The sequence below is a fragment of the Pteropus vampyrus genome, unplaced genomic scaffold (genome assembly GCF_000151845.1).
Source record: "Pteropus vampyrus isolate Shadow unplaced genomic scaffold, Pvam_2.0 Scaffold44, whole genome shotgun sequence".
NCBI classification, from domain to species: Eukaryota; Metazoa; Chordata; class Mammalia; order Chiroptera; family Pteropodidae; genus Pteropus; species Pteropus vampyrus.
Window position 1 is genome coordinate 3954652 of NW_011888825.1, and position 26208 is coordinate 3980859.

General features: G+C 36.0%; 1 protein-coding gene and 1 pseudogene across 4 annotated transcripts in view; both read left to right on the plus strand.

Moving 5' to 3' along the window:
* Positions 1 to 10064: 10064 nt before the first annotated feature.
* The window catches only part of MAP2K4 (mitogen-activated protein kinase kinase 4), a 100880-nt gene continuing 84736 nt past the window's right edge, over positions 10065 to 26208 (plus strand). Inside the window, exons 1-3 of one of the 4 annotated variants that reach the window (XM_023529948.1) lie at positions 10065 to 10256; positions 15519 to 15617; positions 20097 to 20162. In XM_023529948.1, coding sequence (XP_023385716.1) covers positions 10142 to 10256; positions 15519 to 15617; positions 20097 to 20162 — 280 coding nt within the window. In that variant the 5' untranslated portion in view covers positions 10065 to 10141. The remainder of the gene's footprint in view (positions 10257 to 15518; positions 15618 to 20096; positions 20163 to 26208) is intronic. The other 3 variants (XM_023529949.1, XM_023529950.1, XM_011358968.1) reach the window with 3 other exon arrangements.
* Positions 24355 to 24476, plus strand: LOC111738925 (annotated as a pseudogene).

Consider the following 26208-nt stretch of genomic DNA (forward strand, 5'->3'; position numbering starts at 1 on the left):
AGCCTAGGTGTACTGTAACTATATTTCCAGAACCAAAATTCAGGTCTCATGGTCCAGAATTGGGAACATAGTATTTGAAATTGTGAATGCCCTAGAAAATTCATGACATATGAGAACTGGAGCTGTATAGATCTTAGCCACTGTCCACTGGGGTATGAGGTGTAGGGTGGTATACGGGGGTGCCTGGGAGAGGGAGATACATTACAGGGCTATACTCACTTGTAAACTGGGATCTGGACTTCTTTCTCAGTGAAGAATCCACTGAATGATCCCGAATTTTCTCCACACGCCTGAAAACATATGTATTCAAAGAGGTAGGGATCAGTGTAGACAACCTTCTTTGTGAGCCTGTGTGTCTCTACAGGGCTGCTACCAGAATTACCCAGGTTACCCATGGTTCTAGGAGGACAGACTTACAACCACATTCTTTTTACTCCAAATTGTATCACTGGAACCTCAGAAAACAATTATGTGAATCCTCTTTAGGTCCTTGCAGGGTCCTATGGTCCTCCATGATCAGATTCCACCTATCTCTGTGTCATACATTCCTGGGCTTTTTAAAGATCCTTGCTCCTTTCCTGACTGGGAGGGGGAAACGACAACAACAACAACAACAACAACAACAACAACAACAACAACAACGAGAAATCTCTTAACTCTGCTTTCTGAAAACCACCAAACTCCACCAAACTATCTAAAAATATATTCCTGAATTCTAACACATAGACTTATAAGATAGTAGAAAAAAAGAGCTAAAATATGACTTATATATGTAACATCAGGAGAGAGTAGCTTAGAAATGACTAAAAGAATATCACTTTTTCTTTGACTGGACGTGTGGCCTGGATTTAATATGGCATAATAGGACAAAACCAGGGTGAAAGTTCTACAGTAGCACCTATCAAGAATAGGTTAGAATAGTCAGAGAAATGGAGAAGACAACTTAAAAGGACTTTATTCTCAGGCTTAAGGAGAACGAATGAAGACTTTTAAGTAAAAAAAGTACTATCAATGAATTTTACTCTAGTAATCTAGTAATAAATGTTTGGTAAATGAATTCTTACAGGATTTATCATCTATGTATCTTGTAATTCTTTTCTATTCAAGTAGAATCTGAGCAGAGAATAGAAACTTGATACATTTATTTTCTGGTGTAATAAAGAAAAAAAGAAACATTTTGTGTAAGTAAAGGAATATATTTATAAGGAAGAGACATCTTTTCATAAAAGACTTTTCAAAAATTTGTTTTGAGTCATTTTTAAATAAAAGTGTTTAAAAGAATATAAATATATGGTGATAAATATTTTATAATTGTTTTATAAAAATGCTCATTGCAACAACAAAAGACAGGACAGCCATCATTCCTGACTTAACTACACTTTAATTCATTAATTTTCATTAGGTATTACATTCACAATATTCACAATTCATAAGCTATCAAAGAGTAGATAATGAAAGGACTTCCTCCCAGTCCTGTTGCCCGGTCATCCAGTTACGATCCCTTGTGACAATTAACATTTTTAGTTTTTTGGGTATCCTTTCAAATATATTTTAAGCAATGTGTATACTAAATATACATTTCCCCTCTTTTATACAAACAGTAGTATACTAACTATAGAGTTCTTCAGTTGGCTTTTTTCACAGAATATATTGTATATTATATATTGATAATCATTTCATAGCACTACATAAGGAGTTCCTTTATTTTTACAACTGTGTAGCATTGTTCCCTATTTTTATTAAATCATTCTACTAAAGGATATTTAGGTTGATTTACTATATTGCTATAAAAATGCTATCTTAAATAATCTATACATATATCATTTTGCAAACATGTAAGAATATCTGTAGAAATAAACTTTTAGAAGTATAATTTCTGGATCAAGGGCATATACATTTGTAATTTTGATAGTCATTGCTAAATCCTCTTTCACTGAGTTATACAAATATGCACTCCCACTGGCAATGTATAAGAATGCCAGTTTCCTACACTCTCATCAATATATTGTGTTACTAAACTTTGCTTGTTAGATAATTAAAAGATGATATTTCAGTGTGATTTAATTTGCATTTTCTTTTGAGTGAGGTTGAACAATTTTGCATTTTTAAAATGACACACATTCCTTTTCTGCAATCTGTCTATTTTATATCCTTGCCCTTTTTTTCTATTAAGTTGATGGTCTTTTTCTTGTTGATTTTTAGGAAATCTTTATTAGTGAAATTAACCCTTTATCTGTGTTACAAGTTGAAACATAATATTCCCAGTAAACTGGATGCCTTTTAAATCTATTTATTGTATTTCTGCCGAGAGGAAATTTTTAAAGGTTTTTCTTTATCTTTGTGTGATCCTAAGAAAAAGTGGATTCGTCTTATATTTCATTTTTTTTCATTTACAACACATTTTTTATTCATTTGGAACTTATTATGATTTATAGTTTAAAGTATTAATTCAGATTTACTTTTTGCTAAATTTACAATTCCCAGGATTGAGATCCTACTTTTAATTATACTATACTCTTAGAAGTATGTGAGTCTATTTTTGGTCTTCCTAATTAGTCTCTATCCTTTCATGTGCCAGTTCCATAAAGTTAATTATTATAAATATTAAAATATTTTAATATATAGCAGAGCTAAATCTACTTATTTTTCTTCTTTGTCAGGTTTTCGGGGACTGTTTTGGCTTATTTTTCCATATGAACTTTGTAATCAGCTGGTCCAGTTTTATCCAGACTAAGAATATGAAACCTTTTTTTATTCTAAAAAGTGTAAACTACCCATAGAAAAAGTATTGTCAGTTATATAAAAAGGCAAAAATAATTTCATTTAGGTTTTATAATAATGACAAAATGTTTAATTTCATTCTCTAAATTAAAGTAGATTAATAAAATTTCACTTAATAAATGTAATAAATTAAGAAAATATACTTCAAATCCATATTAAGGAGAATTTGGAACAGTGGTTGTCAAGGAGGAGAAATCTTGCCCCCAAGGGACATTTGGTAATGTCCGAAAACATTTGTCATGGTCATGACTGGGGCACGGGTGTTGGTGCTCCTGGCATTTACTGGGTGGAAGCCAGAGATGCTGCTAAACATCCTGTAATGCTCAAGATAGCACACCACCTCACAACAAAGCATCTAATACCAATAGCACAGAGGCTGAGAAACCTTGATTTAGAAAGAGAAGCAGAAAGACAGAGGTTGGTTTTTTTATTGCTTTTTTTTTTTAAGAAAAATATGAAGAAAAGGGGAAGATGAAGACAATGAGAGAGAAAAGGTGAACAAAGGTGATAGAAAGTGGTAAAGTTCTAGTTCTCTAGGAAATTGCAGTTATTTATAACAAAATTTGATGTGGTATCATGTGAAAGTCTTACAACTCTAGATAGATATTAGAAAGTACCTACATTTCATGAACTATCATGGGCAGTCTGCTATTTTCTGTCTAATAACTGAGACGATCAGGGAGAGAATGACTGAATGAATGAGTTTAGTTTATTTAAAGATAACCTTTCTTTGTACTAATGGGAGCTTGTGTCTGAGATAATTCATGTGTTAGAAAAGTTAACAGAAAAATATGTAATCAAATTTCGTATCATCAAATATATCAAACAATATTATGTATCATTATTGACTGTTTTAATGTATATTACTATAATTATGAATGAGACTTAGAATCATTGATTTATAAGCCACATATATTTATTTATCCTTTATTTATTTTTTCTACTGCATTGTTGGTTCATTTATTGGTTTATGTGATCTTTAGATATTAAAATAAATCAAACTTTGTGTGCCATTTTGTACTACAAACAAATAAAAATATGACGTGTTCCTGGGGTATAATGGGTGATAGTTTTCAGGGATCCATTTAGAGTTAACAAAGCTCTCAACATTTGACTAACGTAAAGTAAGTTACATTTTTGCTAAGTGTCTACTTCGTTTTTTTCTAAAACCTAATTCAGACTTTTTTGTCCTTGTGACATTTTCTCTCCTGCTCATTTACATCTTTGTGCTGTGTGTAGTGCATAACTTTATTATTAATTCTGAGGTTATTTTTTTCAACATTCCAAAAATAGAAAATTTCCTATGTGTCCAGCAATAATCCTTCAATTATTCTATGTAGCTGATAAAGTGCTTCGGCAACTAATAGAGCTTAGCTGTTGAATTCTGATGGTTAGAGTAAGCCAACAACTCTGTGTGTAGCTCTTGGAAAAGGGTACAACTTTTTTGAGCTCTGATTGGTAGAATTTAATGTGGCCTGATTGTACCAAAAGTGACTGATCTGTGATCACAAGAATTAGTGTTGAAATGACCATATGTTTCATTTTTAGTTTACAAAATATACCATATCTGCTAATTTCCAGTTCCGTGGATACTATAGATGAAATGCCTCAAAATCAATGCTACCCATCAGGGTGGCTATAATAAAGATAGATAATAAGTGTTGACTAAGATGTGTAATTGGAACACTCATACACTGCTAGTTGAACTATGAAATGCTGCGGCCACTTTGAAAAAGTCTGGCAGTTTCTCAAGTGGTTGGTTAAACATAATGTTACCATATGACCTAACAATTCCACTCCTAGGTATGTACTCAAAAGATTTTAAAACATATGTCCAGACAAAAACTTGTACACATATGTTCATATTGGGATTCTTCATAATAGCCAGAAGGTAGAAACAACTCAAAGTGTCCATCAGTGGTGCTAAAAAAAAATTATACATTATATTCATGCAAGGGAATATTATCCAGCCATGAAAAGAAATGAAGTACTGATACATGCTATCAACATGGATGAGCCTTAAAAATATTATGCTAAGTGAAAGAAATCAGAAAATGCCATATGTTGTATGATTTCACTTATGTTAATTGTCTAGAATAGGCAAATGTATGGAGACCGAAAACAGATTAGTGGTTGCCTAAAGCTGTGGGTGTTGGAGGTTTGGGGCCAATTGAAAGAGACTGCAAAGGATATGGAGTTTCTTTTGAGGGTGACGAAAATGTTCCAAATTTGATTATCATGATGGTTGTACAATTCTGTAAATACAGTAAAACCCACTGAATTGTACACTTCAAATGGGCGAACTATATAGTATATAAATCACATCTCGATAAAGCCGTCCGAAAAACTCCACAATGAAACAAAAAAAGGTTACTTAATTCAAACCAGATATTGTTGCTTAATCTTGGAAACAAAAATAAAAACCACAATGTCCTCCCATAAATAATTTTTAAATTCTACAATCTCGAGTTATCCGGTGTGGTCTCAGGAAAGTCCACAGTGACATATGTCCTTGTACCTGAAGACCCTGCATAGTTGTACCCTAGGTGATTCCTTTTAAATGAGAAGTTTCAATAAGTTCTGATTTTTTATAAGAAACCTACCCAATTAGACAAATTAGTTAGACAAATATATAGTCATTAGAAGTTATATTACTTGGTTTGTAATTTTAGCTGTAGGGAGCAATATAATTTAGCAATACGTTTAATTTTTGTGATTTTAAAAAATTTTCTTGTTTTTTATTTCCCTCTAATATTTTATTATGAAAAATTTCAAACATACAGTTGAAAAAATTATAGTTAACGTCAGTCTACCCACCAATAGATTTTACCATTTACATTTTATTATGCTTGTTTTAGCGCTTACCTATCCATCTATTTATCCTGCTATCCTTTCATTTATCCACCTTGTTTTTGACATATTTCAAAGCTCCAGCTATTAGTACATGTCCTCTTGAATACTTTAGTATTTACACCATTAGCTGGAATTTGATATTTATTCATATATTTTTTAACATGTAATTTAATTACCTTGAAGTGGATAAATCCTGAGCATATATTTGCTGGATTTTGACAAGAGTATATAAATCTGTAACCCAAACTTGTCAAGGTATAGAACATGACCATTATCTTAGAAAGTTCCTTCCTGCCCCTCTCAGTCAATCATGCTGCACTCCTTCCTCCCCTCAAAGATATGTCAACTGTTCTCTTTACTCCATTTTAGTTTCATTTTTTAAAAAAAAAAAAAATAGGATAAACAGAGTACAGAATATGAGGACAGGCTGTGGATATAGGTCTAACAAATGACAATCATATCTTTGTATATGTTTGTATCTGGTCAGACCATAGCTAATACTATCAATATTACCTTTCACTTAGTGGTAGTGACTTAGAGTGAGGTGTTCCTATTTTTTCCTCCTACAGATAATGTGACAAACATTTACTTATAAATCTTTGTACCCATGCATGATTATTAATAGTCAAAATTAGTAATGTCTTCTTTTATCTGAACCAGTCAAAGATTCTCACATGCTCTCTATTTCTAATTAAATGCAATGGTCATCCAATATCCAGAAATCTGCACAGCTTGCAGCTCTCTGCCTAAAGAGGTAAAATCAGTCATCGGATGGCCTGGTATTGAGCGCTCAATGATTTGGGGATGAACTGGAGATGAGTTTTGCTCAAAGCCCAATGCTGAACACTCATAGAGAATATCTGGTGGTTGTTCCAGACAAATAGAGGTATCTGACCCTTCTTGTTATCTTCTCTGAAGCTGAAATTAGGGTCCTAAAGTGAAATCCGGTTTTAACTTATTTTTAATTTATTTGGAACCTGAGGTGAAAAATGTCTTCTTAATCTAACCACTGAGACATATTTATCAAAAATAACCAGCAAGCTAGATTTCTAAATAAACTCTAAGCAGGGACTATGCAGATGTTACTCTTCTCTGTCGCCTCTTTCAAGACAGGGCACTCTGATCTTGCTTATACATTGTGCATAGCCATGGTCTTAATCTGTTATTTCCATCCTCTCTAGTGGGAAGGAAAAGTCACTACATGGTAGATCCAAGAGTTTCAGGCCCATCTGGAATTTTCTTAAGGAGTTCTTATAAATATGAAGTGGCTGGTTATTGATACATATTGCCTTATTGCCCTTCTCTTTCCCAAAAGATTATGCATGCTACTATTATTATTACTAAAAAGGCTATAATTCTTTTAAGCAATTCACTTTTTGAAGCATGTTTGAATTAGCAAGGGCTGCCATAACAAAATACCACAGTCTGGGGGCTTAAACAACAGATATTTATTTTCTCACAGGCTTAGAGGCTGAAAGTCTGAGACCAAGGCTCCCTGAGGCCTTTCTCCAGGGAGAAGATGGCCCTCTTCTCCCTGTGTCTGCACATACTCTTCCTTCTGTGAGTATTTGTGTCCTATTTTCCTTATAAAGATACAAGTCATATTGGATTGGGGCCCACCAATCCAATTGTGACCTCATTTTACTTTAATTACCTCTTTAAAGGCCTTATCTCCAAGTACAGTCATTTTCTGAGGTACCGAGGGTTAGCACTTCAACATACAAATATTTGGGGGATAAAATTTAGTCTATAACAAATCATAGAACACATAAGAAAAAATCCCTGCATAAAACCATAAGAAAAATATGAGCATAAGAAAAAGTAAAAATTTCATAGCTTCATCAACTTGAGACTCATTCTTATTTTTGCTCAAATGCAGATCTAATTGATTCTTTTTCGTGGTTCTTATCCAGCAGTTAACAAGGCTAACGTCAATGCAAGTATGTTGTTAATTTAGTCACAAACCCAGCATTAAGTATTATTAAACAAAAAAACCTAACTAGTTACATATTACTCTTTTAATTCAACTTTCCTGAATGAATTTCCTAGGTTGAATGTTTTCCCTTAGGTTTACTTGTTACATATATTTTTTTCACTTATGGTCATTTAACTATTTTAGGTCAATGTTTTTCTTACTTGATTAAACTCCTTTTTAAATATATATTTAAATATAACCTATACATAATCTAAAACACTATTGAAAAACAATATGTTTTTAAAACTTTTTTCTAGTAGTTGCCTACTCTTTAGTATTGCCTCCAGGATTTCTATAAAAGAAATAAGTTTCTATTAAAGAAATATGGATAATTGGAAAGGGAGTCTTGTAGCACTTTACATAAGACTATGAATATATCAATTGTCCACATCAAAGAATGGGGGTGGGATTCTGCAACTGGAAATGAGAAATGAGATGACACACACAAAACAGTGACATTTAGACAATAGGAACTGGTGGGGAACCCTACTGGCAGGTACTGGAAAAAAGTGTTGGAAACTTGCTCATATGCAACTATTTGGTATCTGGGCATCCTACAAGTGGGGCCTGATGATGACAGGATACTATACTTGGTTCATTTGCCAGCAAACTACGAGGCTGTTGATATCTTTTCTCAGTATGCCAAAGTGGCCAACCCAACGGAAATGCAAGGGGTATGTGTCCCTATTTTTCAGCATCAGTGTTTTTTAATCTTTGGAAAGTTGTGTTGATGTTTGGAAAGAATTTCATTCCCATATTGATACTAAATCCCCCAGGCACTAAAATACAAACCCCAAAATAAAGAAAGTCATCTTCAATCTGCACCTTAAAAGGAGATAATGGTAGGGAGCCACAGCTCCTCCTTTTCTTTGTCTTTTGTTATATCTCTTCCATCACTACTATGCAGAAGATGTACATAGACTATTTAGTCTGTACTCTGGGCTGAACAGTTTGGATGGGAATCTTGCTCTTCTGGTTCTGATAAGATTTCCCCTCTAAGGACTCCTACATTTAGGATTCCCCAGGACCAACAAGAGCAAGATGGGGTACTGATTTCTAGATGGGGATTTGAAAATGTTTATAACTACCTGAACTTGGAAATATTGCTTAGTTAGCCAAACCCTCTGAGGCTCTCCAGTTAAGTACACCTACCTGCTCTCATCCTCAATTTGTCTTTATTGCCTCCCCAGTTTACTCTCTTTAATTCCTATTTCTAGTGACTGGCAACTGTTAGTAACTGAGCAAACTTGCTCAGATACAACTATTTGCTCTCTGGTCGTCTTAAAACTGGGTTCCAATGGGGATACTACACTTGGCTCATTTGCCTGCAAACTATGAGCGATCAAGGTGATGGCTGAGATTAGGTTTGGAGCAAGAAGGAATGTGTCCTCTTTTCATTGAGGACACATTTCTAAGATGCTTTGAGGAAATCCCAGCACAGATAAGGTCTGGGTGGAAGGAGGTTAGAGAAATAGGTCCTGGTATATATTGTGCAACACTTCTGAAGGACAGGGAACATCTGGCTCCACAGTTAAGACTACTTGGGATATTCTACTTAGGCAAGACAAACCTCTGCCCAGAGACCTATATTTCACCATTCTAATTACATTTCTGTGGTCCACAAACCACTAGCCTCACAGGACCTTTTTCCTGCTTTTAGCTGCTGATTTCCTAAAATTGAAGTCTCTATACAAAGCACGGGAAGAAACCTGATTTTGTTTTTTGGGATTGTCATTTTATGTAATTAATAATAATGGCTATGGCTGGTCTTATAAGGTGTAGAGGAGGTAGGAGAGGGAATCCAGTGTATCTTTAAGGGAAGACAGTGAAGTAGATAGCATATTTTTGGAGGCCAGGAAGTGTTGGGTATTTAAGGTACTGTTTTTCAAATTTAATATGCATATACATTACTGGTGATATTATTAAAATATAGATTCTGATTCACTAGTTTTGGGATGGGTCTATGAACAGTACTTTCAGTAGCACCCCTTAGGAGCCCCCAGGGCAGTGTAGAGGATTGGGATGTTAGGCAGGGCTTAACAGGAGCTCCTGATGGAATCATAGGTAGAGACAACTCCCCCTGTAAAGTCCACGTCAGCGACTAGACAAGAAGTATGATCCCTCGGATCCCCTTCAAATTTACTATTCTGATTTTGGGTTCTGAGATCCAACAAGCTAGTTTTTGAACTTTTGGGGTCACAGACCTCTGTGGGAAGCAATGAATCGTCTCATTTCCCGAAACGCACAGTCTCCTAATTCTGTATACCGCTTTAGGTCCCGCGGGCGGGTCCACAGCCCCGGTGCAAGCCTTCTGCCTGGCCTTGGGGTCCGGGAGCCGCGATCTAGGCGGTTCTGCGTCTCAGCATCTGGTGCGCCTCCGCGTCAGGCTCGCGCCGGGGCGTGCCGGAGGCGTGTCCAGGACATGCCGTGGGCGGGGCCAAGACGGCGAAGGCCGCGCCCCTCGGCCGAGCGAGAGGCCGAGCTTGCTGCATTGCAGCCGCCGCGGCGCCGCTCGGCTCCTCACTCCCAACAATGGCGGCTCCGAGCCCGAGCGGCGGCGGCGGCTCCGGGGGTGGCAGCGGCAGCGGCACCCCGGGCCCCGTAGGGTCCCCGGCGTCGGGCCACCTGGCCGTCAGCAGCATGCAGGGTAAGGAACGCGGCAGCGCCGAGACCTCGGCTCCCTGGCGCGGCCGTCGGCGTCGTCGCGGCCTGTCCCCGCGGCCGCGGACGCCCCCGGACCGGCTAAGGAAGCCACCGGAGCCGCCCGCTCCTGCCTCACTCCCTCCTTCGCGGCTTCCTACCCCGTGCTGGCCGCCTCGGGCTCGACCTGAATCCGGGCTCCGGCCCGCGCAGGCCCCGGCCGCGGCCTTTGCCTGCACTCGGCCCCTGGGCCCTGCCCGGCTGCCCCGTGGATTCGCGGGGCCCACCTGGCCCGGGACCGCCCCCGCGGTCGCCCCCATCGCGGCCGCTGCTTACCTGGCGCGCGCCCCGCCCGCGTTTCCGGGAACGCGCCGGCCAAGGTTGCTGCGGGGCGGGAGGCGCCGCGGGGCCTGGTTCCCTGACCCCTGGCCGCTCAGGTAGGCGGCGGTGGCCGCCGCGTCCCGGTGCCCCTCAGTCCTGCGCCCCTCGGCCCTGCGCCCTTGCTCGGCTACCCGCCGCCGCAGTGGGGCCCAGCTCAGGGCCATCTTGGTTCCCTTCAGGGCACAGCTGCAGCCGGACCACCGAGTTGACCTCTGGGCTCCGCGGTTCTCTTAGACCCTATGTTTCCAAACTTCTTCAGGGTTTCAGTGCGCTGGTTCGGGCGGGGGAGTTGCTCAGCCCTGTGCCACCTGTAAGGTAGTTAGACAGCCATTGGCTTGGGAGAGGCCATTTGTACCGGGCTAGGGATTTCTGTTAGCATTGCATGCAGAAAAAATAAAAAAGAGTGGATTCCGTTTAAATGGAGAGATACAAGAAATAGGCAGGAGTCAAGATGCACTGTGTAGTGTCTGGATATTTGAGGCAGCTCTCCTATTTAATGGCTTTTCCCGCTGGGAATGCTTATTAGCTCTGTGTAGCTCTTGACAGGGGGTGTTGTGAAAATACCAGGCCCTAGCCAATTAGGTACCATTTCCTTAAGTTTACTGGGGAATTTCGAGTAGCAATGCTATTTTTAAAAGGGAATCTCAGAAATCTCTTGACAACTTTAGCAAACTGCTTATGTTAAATTATTAGCAGAATCAGTTGGACTACCCATTGATGGTCAGTGTGGCCATGGTTCCTAAAGGGCTCCTTGGTCTCTTAACCGTGTGTCTAGTTAGGTTCAACATTTATTGAAGCTAACTCGCGTTTATGAGTGTGCGTGATTCAGGAAGCAGAGGCAGGATTCTATTCATTTTTATAACCGTGTCACCCTCCCCATGAGATAATTTTAATATATGTAAAGAACAGTGATAGATATTTAGACAGGATGATGTCAGAGCTCAGAGGACACTCTCTGTGCAGGCCCTCAGATAATTAATTCAAATTGAATTCGTTATTGGATGACACTGTGTTGCACAGCACAATATACAGTTGAAGTACAAGATATGTTTCCTGATCTTACAGCTTTACAATTTAGTTTTTGGTGTGGAGAAATGAAACAGCAAAATGAAAGTTTAGGATTGTGTTGCTTATTCAAATGGATAACTTATAAAAATAATGCAATTTTGGGGGGTGGTGCTATTTTGGGGGAATAAGGAGGTCATATTTTGAAAAAGCTGTATAAATTTATTTTTGTTCAAAAAATATTGAGTATTGGCCCAGTGCCAGACATAGTACTGTGGCACTGGGCATATAGAAAATTATGACTCAGACAGTCTCATCCCTGATGGTGCTTACCCTCTTGATAGAATGGAAGAGGGAAGACATGCAGGTAAATAAAAAACAAGCTGGATTTCGTGATAGACGATAATAGGGGAGAGGGTAATCTGCTTTTATAAGATGATCAAAGAGGATCTGTCTGGACAGATGACCCTATTATGCTAAAGAAGAGAGTTCTAGGCAGAGGGAACAGTGTGTATAAAGATTCTGGAGTGGGAAAGAGCTTGGAGTTTTCTAGGAACTCAAAGTTGTTGTAGTTAGGGATTCTGATGCTCTCCCTTCTCCTTCCTCATCCCGTGTTTTGATACCTAGTAAGCAAAACTTTCTAATACGCTGAACCCATTTGAAAAGAGAGGAGGAGGACATAAAACTCAATTACTGATGAATTTTCTTTTACAGTACTGTATATAGCCTTGATTGATTCAGAAATCTATTATATCTGTTATTTGAACCTCTTTTGATTACGAAGAATGAGGGGGGAAGTGCTTGAAATTCTCAGGATGTTGTCTAACATACTTCAGGTTAGAAAGCATGATCTTAAGCAGCAGAGATTTAGTATCTCATTTTTGTTTTGTAATGTTAGAACCTAACTTCTAATACTTCATCAACCAAGGACCTTTGACTTTAGGTCAGACTTCACAGAGATGGTCCTTAAAAGATGTTTGGTATATTTCTACCCCTCCCCACAATCTGCTTTCACTTGCCACCCCAAAACACTGCCTTTCTGGGAGTTGTTAATGATTGTGCTCTTTCAAACCGCAGGATCCAGTTGTGGGACATATGGAAGACATTTCATATAACAGTCATTGGAGATCCTTCTGTGGCATAAGCACTATGTGGGGTACTGGATAACTCTGCATACCTTTTCAGTATTTTCAAACTTGGACCACCACTCTGGATGTTTGTGGCTTGACTAGTCCAAGTTGAGAAATATTGTTTTCTTAATATCATAAAGCTTAAGAGCCAGGGCTCTGGAGTTCTGGATTTCACTTCCCTCATTAAGACTTAAGATTTTTGTGAACCTCTCCAAGCCTCAGTTTCTCAGTTGCAAAGTAGGAATAATGCTTACCTCACAGGTACTCTGAGAATGCATGTAAAACATGGGCCTGGCATATAATAAGGATACATGTTAGCAATATATGTTAGCCACTATCATTGTTAGTAGCAATAATACTGCTATTTGTAACGGTCTCTTTTGTTATTAGTAGGTGAATTTCTTAGCCTTCATGATCCACTCATAGTTTCTTTAGCTTCATTATTGAGTCCTACCCTTCTCTCTAAATTGTTGATTTCCATTTTTCATTATTGAGCATTTTTTTTTCAGAATATGCTTGACGAATCTTTATTTTACCTGGTTTAAGTAACTCTTCTGCCATATACAAGCTCCATGACCTTGGGGAAATTACTCATTTAATTTATTAAAATAGGGATATTATCTACCTTACTGGGCTATTGTGAGAATCACATTATTGGATTAATGAATGCGAAGTATTTGAAAATTATAAAACATCTATAAGTATATAAGAATTTTTATTAAACATAGTTACCTGCTTCAGTTACTAGTCACTTAAAATGTACTAGATTTAAAAGATCTCATAAACACAAGAAGTTAAATTATAGAAGACAAGGCAGGAGAAAGTAAAACTTTTCCTTAAACTTACTCAAGTAGCTAAGAAATGACAGTTGTTTAAAACAAAAAAAAATGTTTAGAATGGTTAGAATCTATAGTTGATTGTGAAGAACTTGTTATAGGAAGTATGGTATATGTTGTAGGTAACTCTGATTCTGTTAATGTGTTGTTTTAGACACATGTGCTGTTTTGTTACACATCACATATAGATGTGTAACAAAACTTATGGACTAGTCCAGTCCTTATCCTCAGGTGAACCTTTTATAAATCTCAATTTAAATAAAAAGATGATAGTTGCTTCTACTTTTAAAAAACACAAAACTTTCAAGTGTAATGAAGCATATCTTTTAAGTGAATAAAGATTTAAAATCAATATATTTCTAATATTTGAGTCTGTATAAAATATTAATGAGATGCCATATTTGTGATTATATTGGACTACTTACCATTTAGTCTGTGGTTTTCAAGAATCACAGGAGGGTGCCTTTATCTTAATTCTAAAGACTGAAATGTGTGGACATTGAATATACGTAGTTCCAGATCCTAGAATTGCTTGCCTTTCCCAATGTATTGTATACTATTTCTTTTACCATTTATTTGATATAACCTGACACAAGTCCAGCTCAAAAAATTAGTTCTCCCCTGAAAACACATATTGCATTTCGCTACATTCACTTAAAAATGAGAGCAAACCTAGAATTAAAATTTTTAAGGTAGAAAAATATATTGCTTTTAAGATACTTGTTTTGTCATACTTTCCTTTAATGTACCCTATCAGAGTGAATATGTGCTGAAACTTGTTTAAGGTGGTGTATTAGTTAACCCTGTATTTTGAGTAATGTTTTCTTTTTTCGTAAAGTTCTCCGTTTTCATTCTCTTTCTTTTACCTAATTTGAGAATCTGGGTTGATTTGGGCCCATAGTTTTCCTGTTAGGGTCAGGAGATCATAATCATACACAATCCAGGTCAATCTTCTTTGCAGTCTCCATCTCTAGAAGATAGAGATGGTCCAAATGATACAACCTAGAAATTTTAAGTCACACTTAAAAAGGGAAACTAATAGTGCAGCTCTTTTTCTGTATCCTTGCCTAATTGGATGTTTGTATGCTTCGTTTAAAGGTAGCTGGGCATAGTCCCTTTTTGTAGATTAGAGAACCGACATTTAAGTAATTTGCCCTAGTCCAGGTAGGTTTTAATCCATCTGTTTGGTGGCCTTTGCTCTTCTTACTACTCTATCTCACAGGTTCATATGGTTCTCTGAGCTCTCTTTAAGTCATTTCAGCCATTCAGATCTGATAGAAGAATCTTTGCCAGAAGTGATGCAGATTCAGGAATAGAAGGGAAAGATTATTTTAGATTTCAGTAAGGGGGTGGAAGCTTTAAACATCCAGCCACATTTGGGTTGATCTTGGAAACTTTGTACTTCCTGACGCACTTGTATGAAATTGCATTGGCATTTTGAATTTGGAGGCATTTTGATTGAGAATTTGTAAGTAGAAAACTTTAATTAGACCTTGGCCCAAGAGGCTAGTGTAGATATGAAAGGCAAAAGAACTCTTTGAACACCATGCATGCTATATAAAAGGAACCTACTTAACGTAAGAGTTAATAGCATAACATTGCTATCCTGGCTAAATCTGCCATCCGGGCAAATTCTTGTCCCTGTTAATGGGCATGGGTTAGCTTCTAGCCCTTTTCCCCAACTCCAGAAAGTCTTCATGTGTCTTTTCACACGCTTGGCAGGATTGAGAATTAATATATACTTGTAGAAAGGATTCAAGGGCAAGGAGTGATAAGACTGGCCCAGTGTGTGGCTACATAAATGAAAGGAAGCATTGGCCAGTAGTTAGTACAACTCAAGATGGACCTTTTGAAAGAAAATAATCATGTCATACACAGCTTGATTCTTGAAGAAAAATATGTCGTTCCCTACTACAGGGGAAGATGATCAAAGTGGACACCACAGCAGCTTTTTCAAGCTGTATTTCATCTTACCAAAAAATCACTCAAATGAAAATTTTAAAAGGGGAAAACAAGGTAAGTGTTCCCATATATAGTTCTGCTATATTTTTGACATGCCTGTGTCAATTCATTACCTGACTTTGCTAAAAAAAAAAAGGGAGACATTAAGTGGTTCCCCTGGTATGTTTACCAGTATCCCTGAGATCTGGGTTAGGTTTCTGTTGGGGTGGGCGGGGAATAGCGACCTTTTTGAAGTGGTTAGAGCCTTCAGGACAGCAGACTGTGTCTGGGGAGAGCTGTAGCAGAAATGCAGAGAATGGGGTGGGGATCCCTCCTCTGTCTGGAATCCACTTTTAACTCTCTTAAGGTGACTGGGAATGAAAAGAAGGACTGGTTTTGTGTAGGTTAAGCTGGTGTGGTAGGAAGGTGACACAATCGTTGCTCACCTGAGGGAGAGACCAGGAATAATAATGATTATAATAATAATAACCTGCTTTATTCTAGGATCTGTGTCAGACATTTTAGATACATTGCCTAATTTAATCATCACAAAATACTTTGTGTATTATTATTCTATTTTACAGATTAAAAAATTGAGGCTTACAGTCACATAGTTAATAAATTGCTCTCCCTGGGTGTATTAGGCTTCATTGAACAGGCTTGGGGTGATAATCTAACATTAAATTACATAACTGAAGAGTAAATATGGCAGTCATTGGCCATAGGTAAGAAGAAGAAGAACTGGCATATGAGAACTGACAAGATCCCAAATTTTAAAAAATGTGGAAAGGATTTAATGAGTATTTGTAAAATCATGAATGGTTCTGGATGATGTAGGCAACCTAGAATTACTAAATGAAGGTGGCTCTTTTTTAAGTTTGAGAAATGTGAAGTAAGGAAAGCTAAATGAAATACAGCAGGAGATAAATCTTGTGATACTCAAAGTACAATGAAAATAGAAATTTTGGACAAGGTTAGATAAATTCTTATATGTTAGAACTATAAAAATGTACTATGAGTAATTTTGCAGTTTGAGACGTGTCAACATTTTGAGGTTGAAGCCTTGGGACAGCAAACAACTAGACTGTTCATGCTGTGTCAGAAAGAAGACATGGTGGCTTGGTCTATGTGTATGAACCAGTAAGGCAGCTCTGATTTTCTTTACATTAGTGTGGATTCATACTGTAATTCATAATCCATTTTCCGCAGTACTAAATCCAGGATGTCTAAGGAACCATCAAGAACTACTGAGAAGGTAGAAAACCACTTATGCCCATGCCCTCTCCCTGGATTATAACATCAGCCTGGAGGAAGGGGAGGAGAAATAACTGCAACACCTTGTAAAGGCCATTATACCAGCAGAATTAAGTGTAGACACATTGTTTTCAAATTCTAAAATAAAATTAACAGATAGTCTTAGCTTTATATTACAAATGAAAAACGTTCAAGTGAAATGACTTGTTTAAGTTTCACACTTGGAACTAGAATCCGTGTCTTCTGGCCTTCTTCATTTGATTTTCTGCTTTATCAAATAATGTTTGCTTTTATTTTTATATATACTTACACACATCCTAAACGGCCTTTTAAACTAATATAGGCATGATTACTTTATTTTGTAGTTACAGTCAATTGTAGGTTTCAAGTTATGGCCAGTTAAGGGCTCCCAAGATTGAGGTAAGAGGGTAAGACTGAGGGGAAAATGTGAGAAGGAGAGTAGGAGAAAAATGGAGGGTGAGTAAGGCCCAAATAGCTTTATTTCTTTTGTAGGCTTACTAGCACTCTGCCTAGTACATCTCAATATTTATTCTTGGGAGTCTAAGATTTAATGTAAATAAACTTGCCTGGGACCAGATAAAATGAGACAGACTCAAATTCGAATTGGGAGGATCATTAAAGTTAAGTCTCACTGTACAGATAACTCATCAGGATAAAAAAGAGTGAAGCATCTAAGATTTTAAAAATTAACTAGTTATTAGCAGCATATCCAACTGATTAGTACTCATGGAGTTGGAGATGCAGGACTTAAAGGATGTGAGTGGAAAGACGGCATTCAGAATTTTTGAGACAAGGGAGACCTAAGAAATGGAACATATGCGAATGAATATTAATATACTAATTATAGCATAGCCACAAACTTGCTTTTCATAAAGTTGATACTGAAAGTTTTCATCACCATTGCTTTCCCACCATCTTTCTCTTGCACAGGAGTGCTGGTGGTCCCCTGGGCCCCTCCCCGCCCTTTGAATATAATGAACTAGGGGAGCTATTTGATACTTTCTCAAATATTTACTACTAACACAGACTTTCTGACCATTGCATGTTTTTCATACATACATACATACACACACACACATACATACATACATTCATACATACATACATACATACATACATACATACATACATACATACATACATAGACTCTCTACGTATATAGTCATATATCTAGAGAGGGTAGTCTTTTGGAAGTCTAGAACGATTTAGCCAAATAGTTCTTTATCTGATTTAATTGATAGATATAATTGAATTCCAAGGAAAATGTGAGCCATTATGTTCCAGTTAGTTTAGTCCTTGCTTGCTGCAGGGGATTCTGCATTAGCTGTTAGCGAGCCTTTTCTGAGTGAGAAGTGTAGAGATGGATATTGGTATGAGGCTTAGAATCCATTTATCCATAATTAGGTAAAAAGAGCAAGTCTGTAGTTACTCTAGATTCTTCGAGAATCTCACCACCCCCCTCCTTTTTTAGCTACTTATATTGATTCTCTACTAACAATTTCAAGTTTTGAGAATTTTTAAGTACTTAAAAGTGGGCTTAACTGTTAGAGCAATGATTGTGACATTCTAACATTCTCAGTTAACATATACTTTAAAATTTTTTTTTCTATTTTGTAACTTATTTTTTATACAACTATATGTACAGACCAACTTATTTTTCTTTGTACCTTTCAGATTTCTTTTTCCTGCTCCTTTCCTTATTCATATTGCTATTTTGTTTGCCTCTTCTCTCACCTTTTATTTTTGCTACCTAGTAGCAACCATTAACTGTATTCAGAGCTAAAAAGAGAAGAATAGCTATTGCCTTAAAATTGTTTCAGTGTTTTATCAGCTTCCTCTCCAGCTGTGGTACAGGTGAATTTTCCCTTCCCTTTTCCAGTGGGAGAGAGTGGGAGACTGACTGACGTCTGAGCCATGGTTCAGGCTCCTGTAGACTCTATCCCATTGCTGCTTCCAGGAAGAGTTGGTTCCCTTTCCTCTTGACTTGTGCTCGGCTCATTTTGCCTGGTGGAAGGCTGGCTGGCTTTTAGTTGCTTAGGCTTATAAGACCCAAGAATCTTTAATTTTTTTTTTTTTTTGAAGTCTTCCAGCTGCACATTTGGTTGGGCACATATTGAGCTTCACTGGTAGAGAGATGAATGTCTGTGCCCTGCCTCCAGGTTTTCCCCAGTACTTCTGTTCCATGAAGTTTCCATTCCTACTTCCTCCTTTGTTGCTGTTTCTGTCATTAGGTAGTAGGCAATGGGTTACTTTTGTGCACCAAAGGGTACCTTCATGTCAAAGTAGCTACATTTGCATTTTTCAGGTTTTCTACATTATAGGTGATGCCTTTATTTTCTTAGAATCCTAAGCATTTTGATAACTGCATGGGAAAGACTACTTAAACATATTCTTTAGTCCTGTTTCTTTTTCTTACATCCTTCGATTGCATTTGTGTAAATACAAGGTTGAGTGATACTCATTCTAAATTTACTTTCCCCATTTTGTTCCCCAAAGCAGTAATAAACACAGGCATAAGTAGATCACTAACAAAATCAGCTATTCATCCAAGGTACTAAGGGGATGAAAGGGTATTTTGAGAAGTCTTTTGTTTAAAACAGCTTATTTTTACTGTGCATTTTACAAAAACTTACATCTGTAAACATTGTATGCATAAGGCATAACCAAATGAATTGGATTTGGAAAATGTGTTCATGTTTCTAAGTAGAATTCACAGATTTTCTTCCTATAACAAAAGTCTTACTTTGTCTTATTTCTAGGAACAAGCTTTTATTATCAGGCTTACTTTTTAGCACCTCTTCAGTAGTTCATTGTCTTATTATTTTAAGTTAGCTAATTAACCAGAAAAAGTTTCTGTGTGTGTTTAGGTTTCACAATTTGTGAACTACTAAAGCTTTTGAATTGTTGGTAGTAATTAACCATAAATAGTTCTAAGTCACTAATTTGAATTAATAAAATAGCATAATATATTTTGAATTTGTAGTTTGAAAGAATTGACAAATCTGTCTTAAAAGTTACTCTTAACTTCCAAGGGCGAATAGCTATTCTTTTTATTGAATAGATGTGAAAAATAAAGATAAAGACAGTGTAACTCTTATAATTTAAACTCAGTTTTAGTTTTATAATAAAGTACATCTACATTAAAGAAAACCTGTGTTTTATAGTTTTTTCTGTGATGGTGGGGGTTTTGCTATCTGAACTGTTCTTAAATTAATTTTATTCAAAATGTAATATAAAGATGCAATGTAATGTTCTAATTTTGGTTTGTTTGATTTACAGTAAATGAACTGGAACTTATCTCTTTTACTTTAGGCTTTCAGATAAACTTCTGTGAAAAGGCACAAAGTAAGCTACATATTTTATGATACTACGCTACTTACTTTTTTCATATCCATCTTGGTATTGGGAATGTGTCTACTATTGTTTCAACTAACCACCATGAAAACTTTACATTAAAAGAGCTTCCATTTTTCATTCTTTTTCCAAATACAAAAAAATTGTATTTTTTATTGTTAATTGTTCTTTTCATTTGAAATTGAAATGGGAGAAAGACATAATACATAGGTATTCAAATGTATATAGGTATAAAAAGATGTACTAGCTTTAGAAATATGTGTACAGGTATAGAAAGATATCCATGTGTATATAGTTATAGAAAGATGTACATAGATATTTGGACTTAATCATAATTTAACTCACAAGTTGAGGAGAGTTCACTTTTAAGATTGTAGTACAAAAAGTGTATAACTGTATCAGAGATCTCATACTTCAAAATTGATTTATTTTAACCCATACATTTAATGCATTTTATTATTATTTTTTTCTTTAAAACAAAGCTTGTTTCTCCCTCCTGCCACCCACCCCCAATATAGACTATATTTGGACACTAATCTTCATAGAATACAGACTATATTTTCTATAAAACAAAACTTATAAAGCTAAGATATGCATTTTAAGCTTAAATATAATTTGTATAAAATACAGTTTAGAAAATCCCAACTCATGGAGACTATTGTCTAGTTAACATAAAAATATCCCCAAATAAATTGTAACTAGTTTCATCTTCTGCTTATTTATTCATAGAGTAAGGAAGAATAATGACCATTTTTTTCAATATATATCATTCTGCACCCCCCCTCCCCGCCCGGCTTTATTGAAGTATAATTGACATACAACGTTGTGTAAGTTTACCATGTACAATGCGATGATTTGATACACTTATATATTGCAAAATGATTACTGCAGTAGGGTTAATTAACGCTTCCATCACTTTACATAATTAATATTTCCTTTTTGGAACATTTAATATTTACTCAGCAGCTTTCAAGTATATAACACAGTATCATTAACTATAGTTACCATGCTGTATATTTTAGATCCCCTGATATGTGTCATTCTTCTTAAGAAACTTAGTTCAAAGGAAACAAAGTTTAACCTGGAGAAAACATTTCTGCTGTTCTTAAATTTTCTGATGGAATCAAATGCTTAATTTCTGTTGGATGAACATTCTGACTTCCCTTGAAATATAGTTAGCGAAAGATTTATTTCTTGAGTTTTTCACCCATAGTATAAATGTATAATAAATATAGAGTAGGGTACCTTCACCCTAGGATAAAATATTTTTAATTGGATCATTATTATCATCCTTGTCTTACCTTAAATTAAAAATAGTATGCAATTTGCTGCCCATAACAAACATACATATATGATATTTGTGTAATGCAGTTACAACTTTTATACTGTATTTTACTTTTAACATTTATTATGATAAGCTTTCATTTACATTTTAGTATAAAATATTCTTATTTAATTTTTAATATAATGTTTAGTTTTTACATATTGACATGAAATCTGAAAAATGCTGACATTTTTAAAATTTAAAACTTCATTCACATTATTGGCCTTTTTTCTACCTTAATACTATTATGGTCATAAAACAAGAGAAATGTATTAATTACATTAAGTTTAAAATATGTATGTGGTGTCTATAAGTAGCTTTGTAGGTAGATTAAAAATGCCTTTAGACTGTCTAAATGGCCCTATCCCTTTCCCATTATTATACAAATAATAGGTTTCCAGTGTTGCCTACTTTAATATACGTGGAAGAATCTAAAAAGGAAGCATATACATTCCCATTTTGATGCTTGCTTTGGGTTGCCCCCACTACCTAATCACACTTTGACTTCTTTCCCACATCTCCTTTTTTACTTCTCCTCTCTTTGGGAGGTCCTTCTCTTTATTTTCCAGCTTTTGGGATTCAGTACGGTTTATACATTGATTTACAAAGCACATATTGGACACCTAGGTACCAAAAAGTGAGAGATTACTGCTACAGAAATGAATAGAATTGGTCCCTGCCCTTAGTGGGCTCTTAGTGCAGTGAACTTGATTTGATCTTCCATTGATTATAAGTGTTCAACTACTGATGCTACGGATTAGTAGCTGAACCCAGGGTGAGGTGGTACAGGAGCAGATGTGTACTGAGCACCTTTGCTCCTGCTGTTCTGTCATGAAGCAGAACAAGCATGAAAGATTCTGTTGGTCTCGTGATAACTGCTTTCCTGATTGGAGACTCTGGCTCAGACATCCAATAATGAGCCTGCCCTACTGTGGAGTTAAGTAGAGCTGCCTGTGCTGGCTGGGACCTCAGTGGAAGACTAGGAAAGGGAGCACACATATGAAGGAGGGTTAGAGCTAGGATGTTGGTAGAGATGGTTGGCTCTTGAGGTGACAGCATTTATTTTTGCACTATTAGTACCTATATTATAGGATAAGTTTTTGGTTGCTTACATATATTAACACTTTTTTTTCCCAACGGCTCTGTAATTGGCATGACTTAAACATTAAAAGAGCAGTTTTGTAATATTTGCAAACAGTCTTCCAGCTTGCTCTGGAATATAGACATTAACTTTGTATTATAAGTGGTCACTTATTTCTTTAAAAATAGAGGGCTCGAAATCACCAAAGCAGGATTTTCTCATCTATTAGGGCATACATGCTCTAGTGTCAGAATCTCCCGTTTTATTCTAGTGGTGTTTCAAAGTTATCAGAAAAACTTATATTTAATTCATTAACAGTAATTATATCTCATACAACAGTTTAGGAGGGGATGGGACAAAAAAGTACAAAATTAGATATTGTTAAAAGTCCAGTAAGTTTGAGTACTACTTCTTCAAATGCTCAGTTCTCTATCACAAATCAAAAAACGCATTGTAAAATAATTCTGGTGACTAATGGAAGCTCTAAAGGATTAATTTTTTCCATTGTTTGACTTTCACATAGTTTTTGTTTTTTACATTGCTACATCACTGTTCCAATCAGTTTATTACAATTGCTTGTTATATAGTGGAGTTTTATTGGAGATGTGTGTGTGTAATTATTTACATACACAAGCCAGTAGTGTGAGATTATATATTTTGGAACTAGATCTTTATAGAAATTCAGTAAAAATCCACTTTGCACCTCATGGTCCTCCTTTTCATCGATTATAATTATAGTTTGTGCATTTATTTGCTCTTTGGTTTTCTAAATATATATATTTAAGATAGTATATAAGATAATAAAGTTAGAATTATTTAAAACAAGTGTTATATTTCTTTTAACCCTGTTGGATCACTGAATTTTTTCTGAAGTCGGAGTATAAGACAACTTAAGGGAAAAATATTCTTTCTGATGTAGAGCTTCTACATTTAGAAGATTGATTAGTTCATCATTTGTCATTTGAATATAATAATTTTGTATTTTTGTATTTGTAAAGGTATTTATGTGATTTATGACCAAGTTTGAATTATTTCAGTGGCTTTAATGAGCTAACTTGTGAACACTGTTCTTTAGAATATGATATGCTTTGCATTATAAAACCAATTTTTTTTTGAAGGGTGTAGATTTGCCTAGCAACAAGGTTTTTGAGAAATCCTTTTTATAAATGTCAGATTTAACTTAGTGTATCAACATTCTGATTTTTTACCTGGATGAGAATTATGACCCATTAAGGATCCAGGGGCATAGAGATTTTCTTCAGAAAATGCCTAAAAGAATCCCATGCTAATCAAAGTGGGAGTAGGTAGCAGTTTGGTAAATACTCTGTTAATAATTTTTGTTTTCACGCAGGACTCTATTAGCCTTTTTTTCCCTTCTGTATTTGTAGCCCATGACTGTAGTGTTCTTGAGTGCTAAAGACAAGTTTGGTTAGTGTTGAGTTTCTGTAGCTTTGCTTTTTATACTTTTGATAGCTTTAAAACATTTAGTGGCTTTTAAAAGTTGTTTTCCTTGGAAATGTTTGCATATCAATGGGATCCTTATTTAGAAAATTATATGTTCCAAAGATGACTGTTATCCTCAAACTCACTAATAGAAATTAGATTACAGGTAGTGATTGCTTTTAGTCATACTGCACATTAGAATATTTGGAGAAAGAATAGGGATATCCTAATGACAGATCTCATTTCATTGTGAAGCAATTCTTTTAAATTAAGTATCTCTAATTGTTTTTAAATTGATAATATAGTAAGAAGGAAACAGTAAGGAAGAGGAATGAGTCTATGGCCATGCCGCCCTGAACAAGCCGGATCCTGTCTGATCTCTGAAGCTAAGCAGGGTCGGGCCTGTTTAGTAGTACTTGGATGGGAGACCACTTAGGAAGACCAGGTGCTGTAGGCATAAAAAAAAGAGGAATGATGTTTTGTGAATCTTTCCAGGAATTTGTTGTTGATGTCATTAAATAAGTTTACTGACCTGATAAGAAATATCTAAAAAGGTGATGTTTTGCTCAAGAGTATTTGACTTTTTTGGAGGTGGAATATAGAAAACTAGGGAAGTAAGGAGTGGTGGGAGAGTCATGCTGTCCTACATTTAAAACTAAGAGCTTAGAAAATTCTGCTGATTAAACTTTCAGTTTCCCATTTTATGTAGCAAAAATCTACACCAAATAACTACCATTTTATCATTTGAAATTTTTTCAGCAATCCAAAAAAATAGAATGACCATATTTGCTACTATTGGAATTTAACAATGTTTATTTAAATTTATACAGATGCTGAAGTTAGTTGTAAACAAGACTTTTGTGGATTTTGCTCTAAGCCCAACTAGTGTCCAGTATCTCTATCACTATCTTTGTGGACAGTTGTAAACAGCCAATGGAAAGTCCATCTGCTTGGAAACAGCTGTTGTACTCATTGAAACCCAATAATTGTAGTAGTGGTATAAGCAGAGTCATGGTTCATGTGGTCTCTTTCTACATTATACCACCCCAGAGGAATGTTGCCTAATTATCTTTTATCTTGGAAGTGGTAGGAACATTAATTTCTCCTGAAAAATGATTTTCGATGCTAGAAGAAGGAACATTTTGTTTCAAACAGCTATTGCACCTTAAAAATCATTTGGAGAAGCTTAATGTGTGATATTTTTAACGAGAAAAAAATTAGGTAGTTCACTCACATTGCAGTAAGTTTCCATTCAGCTGCCAGTTGAACTTTACTATTAACGATGAAGAGATATTTGACATAACTTTTGTTGTTGAACAGATACAGGGCAGAAATGATACGGAAAGTTTCCAGAGACTATTCCCAACTAAATCTCAAATTAATCAAAGTAGTTTTCAGTTTAGCTTATAAATTTAGTGTGATGGGTTTCAAACAAGTGTCGTAAATACTTAAATTCTCACTACATGATTTTATGAGTGCTTTCAAAATCCAGATACAGGTGTCTAGTTGAAAAAGATCTACTAGGAGAAACTTGCAACTCCCATGTTTGTATTCTTTTTTATTAGGTAAATTAAGTGAATATTAATTAGAAATGAAAATCAAGTGTATACAAGCATATTCACTCCCTTTTAGAGAACCTTTTATAACGCTGAATAAACGGAGGCACAGATGTAACATTTAACACTAATGGTAAGAGGCACTGGAGTCTTTAAAGATGAATTAAATCTAGAGCCAACTCTGAAGAAGCTTATATTTGAGAGATTGAACATGTTGAGACAGACCGTGTGGGAGAAATAATAACAGATAACTCTTATTCACTGTTTACCAAACCCTGTTTTAAAAACTTTATATTAACTCCTTTAATTCTTAAAACAACCTTATGAAATAGGTATAGTAATTATTATAGATGAGGAAACTGAAGCACAGAAAGATTAAGTAAATTTTCCAAAGTCATACAATTAATGAGTGACAACTATGTGACCTTGGTCTGGTCACAGGTTACATGCTATAAACCATAGTGTTTTATTGATTTTTGAAAGAAAGCAGTGGGTGCTCATGGGAATGATTTTCTAAACCAAATGGCTTTTAAGGAGTCTTCACTCGCAAATGGTTGTGAGATCTGGACTTAACCATTTATATCATTTCTAATTTTCTGACCCTGGAGAGTTTCATAATGTTATTTTATAAGC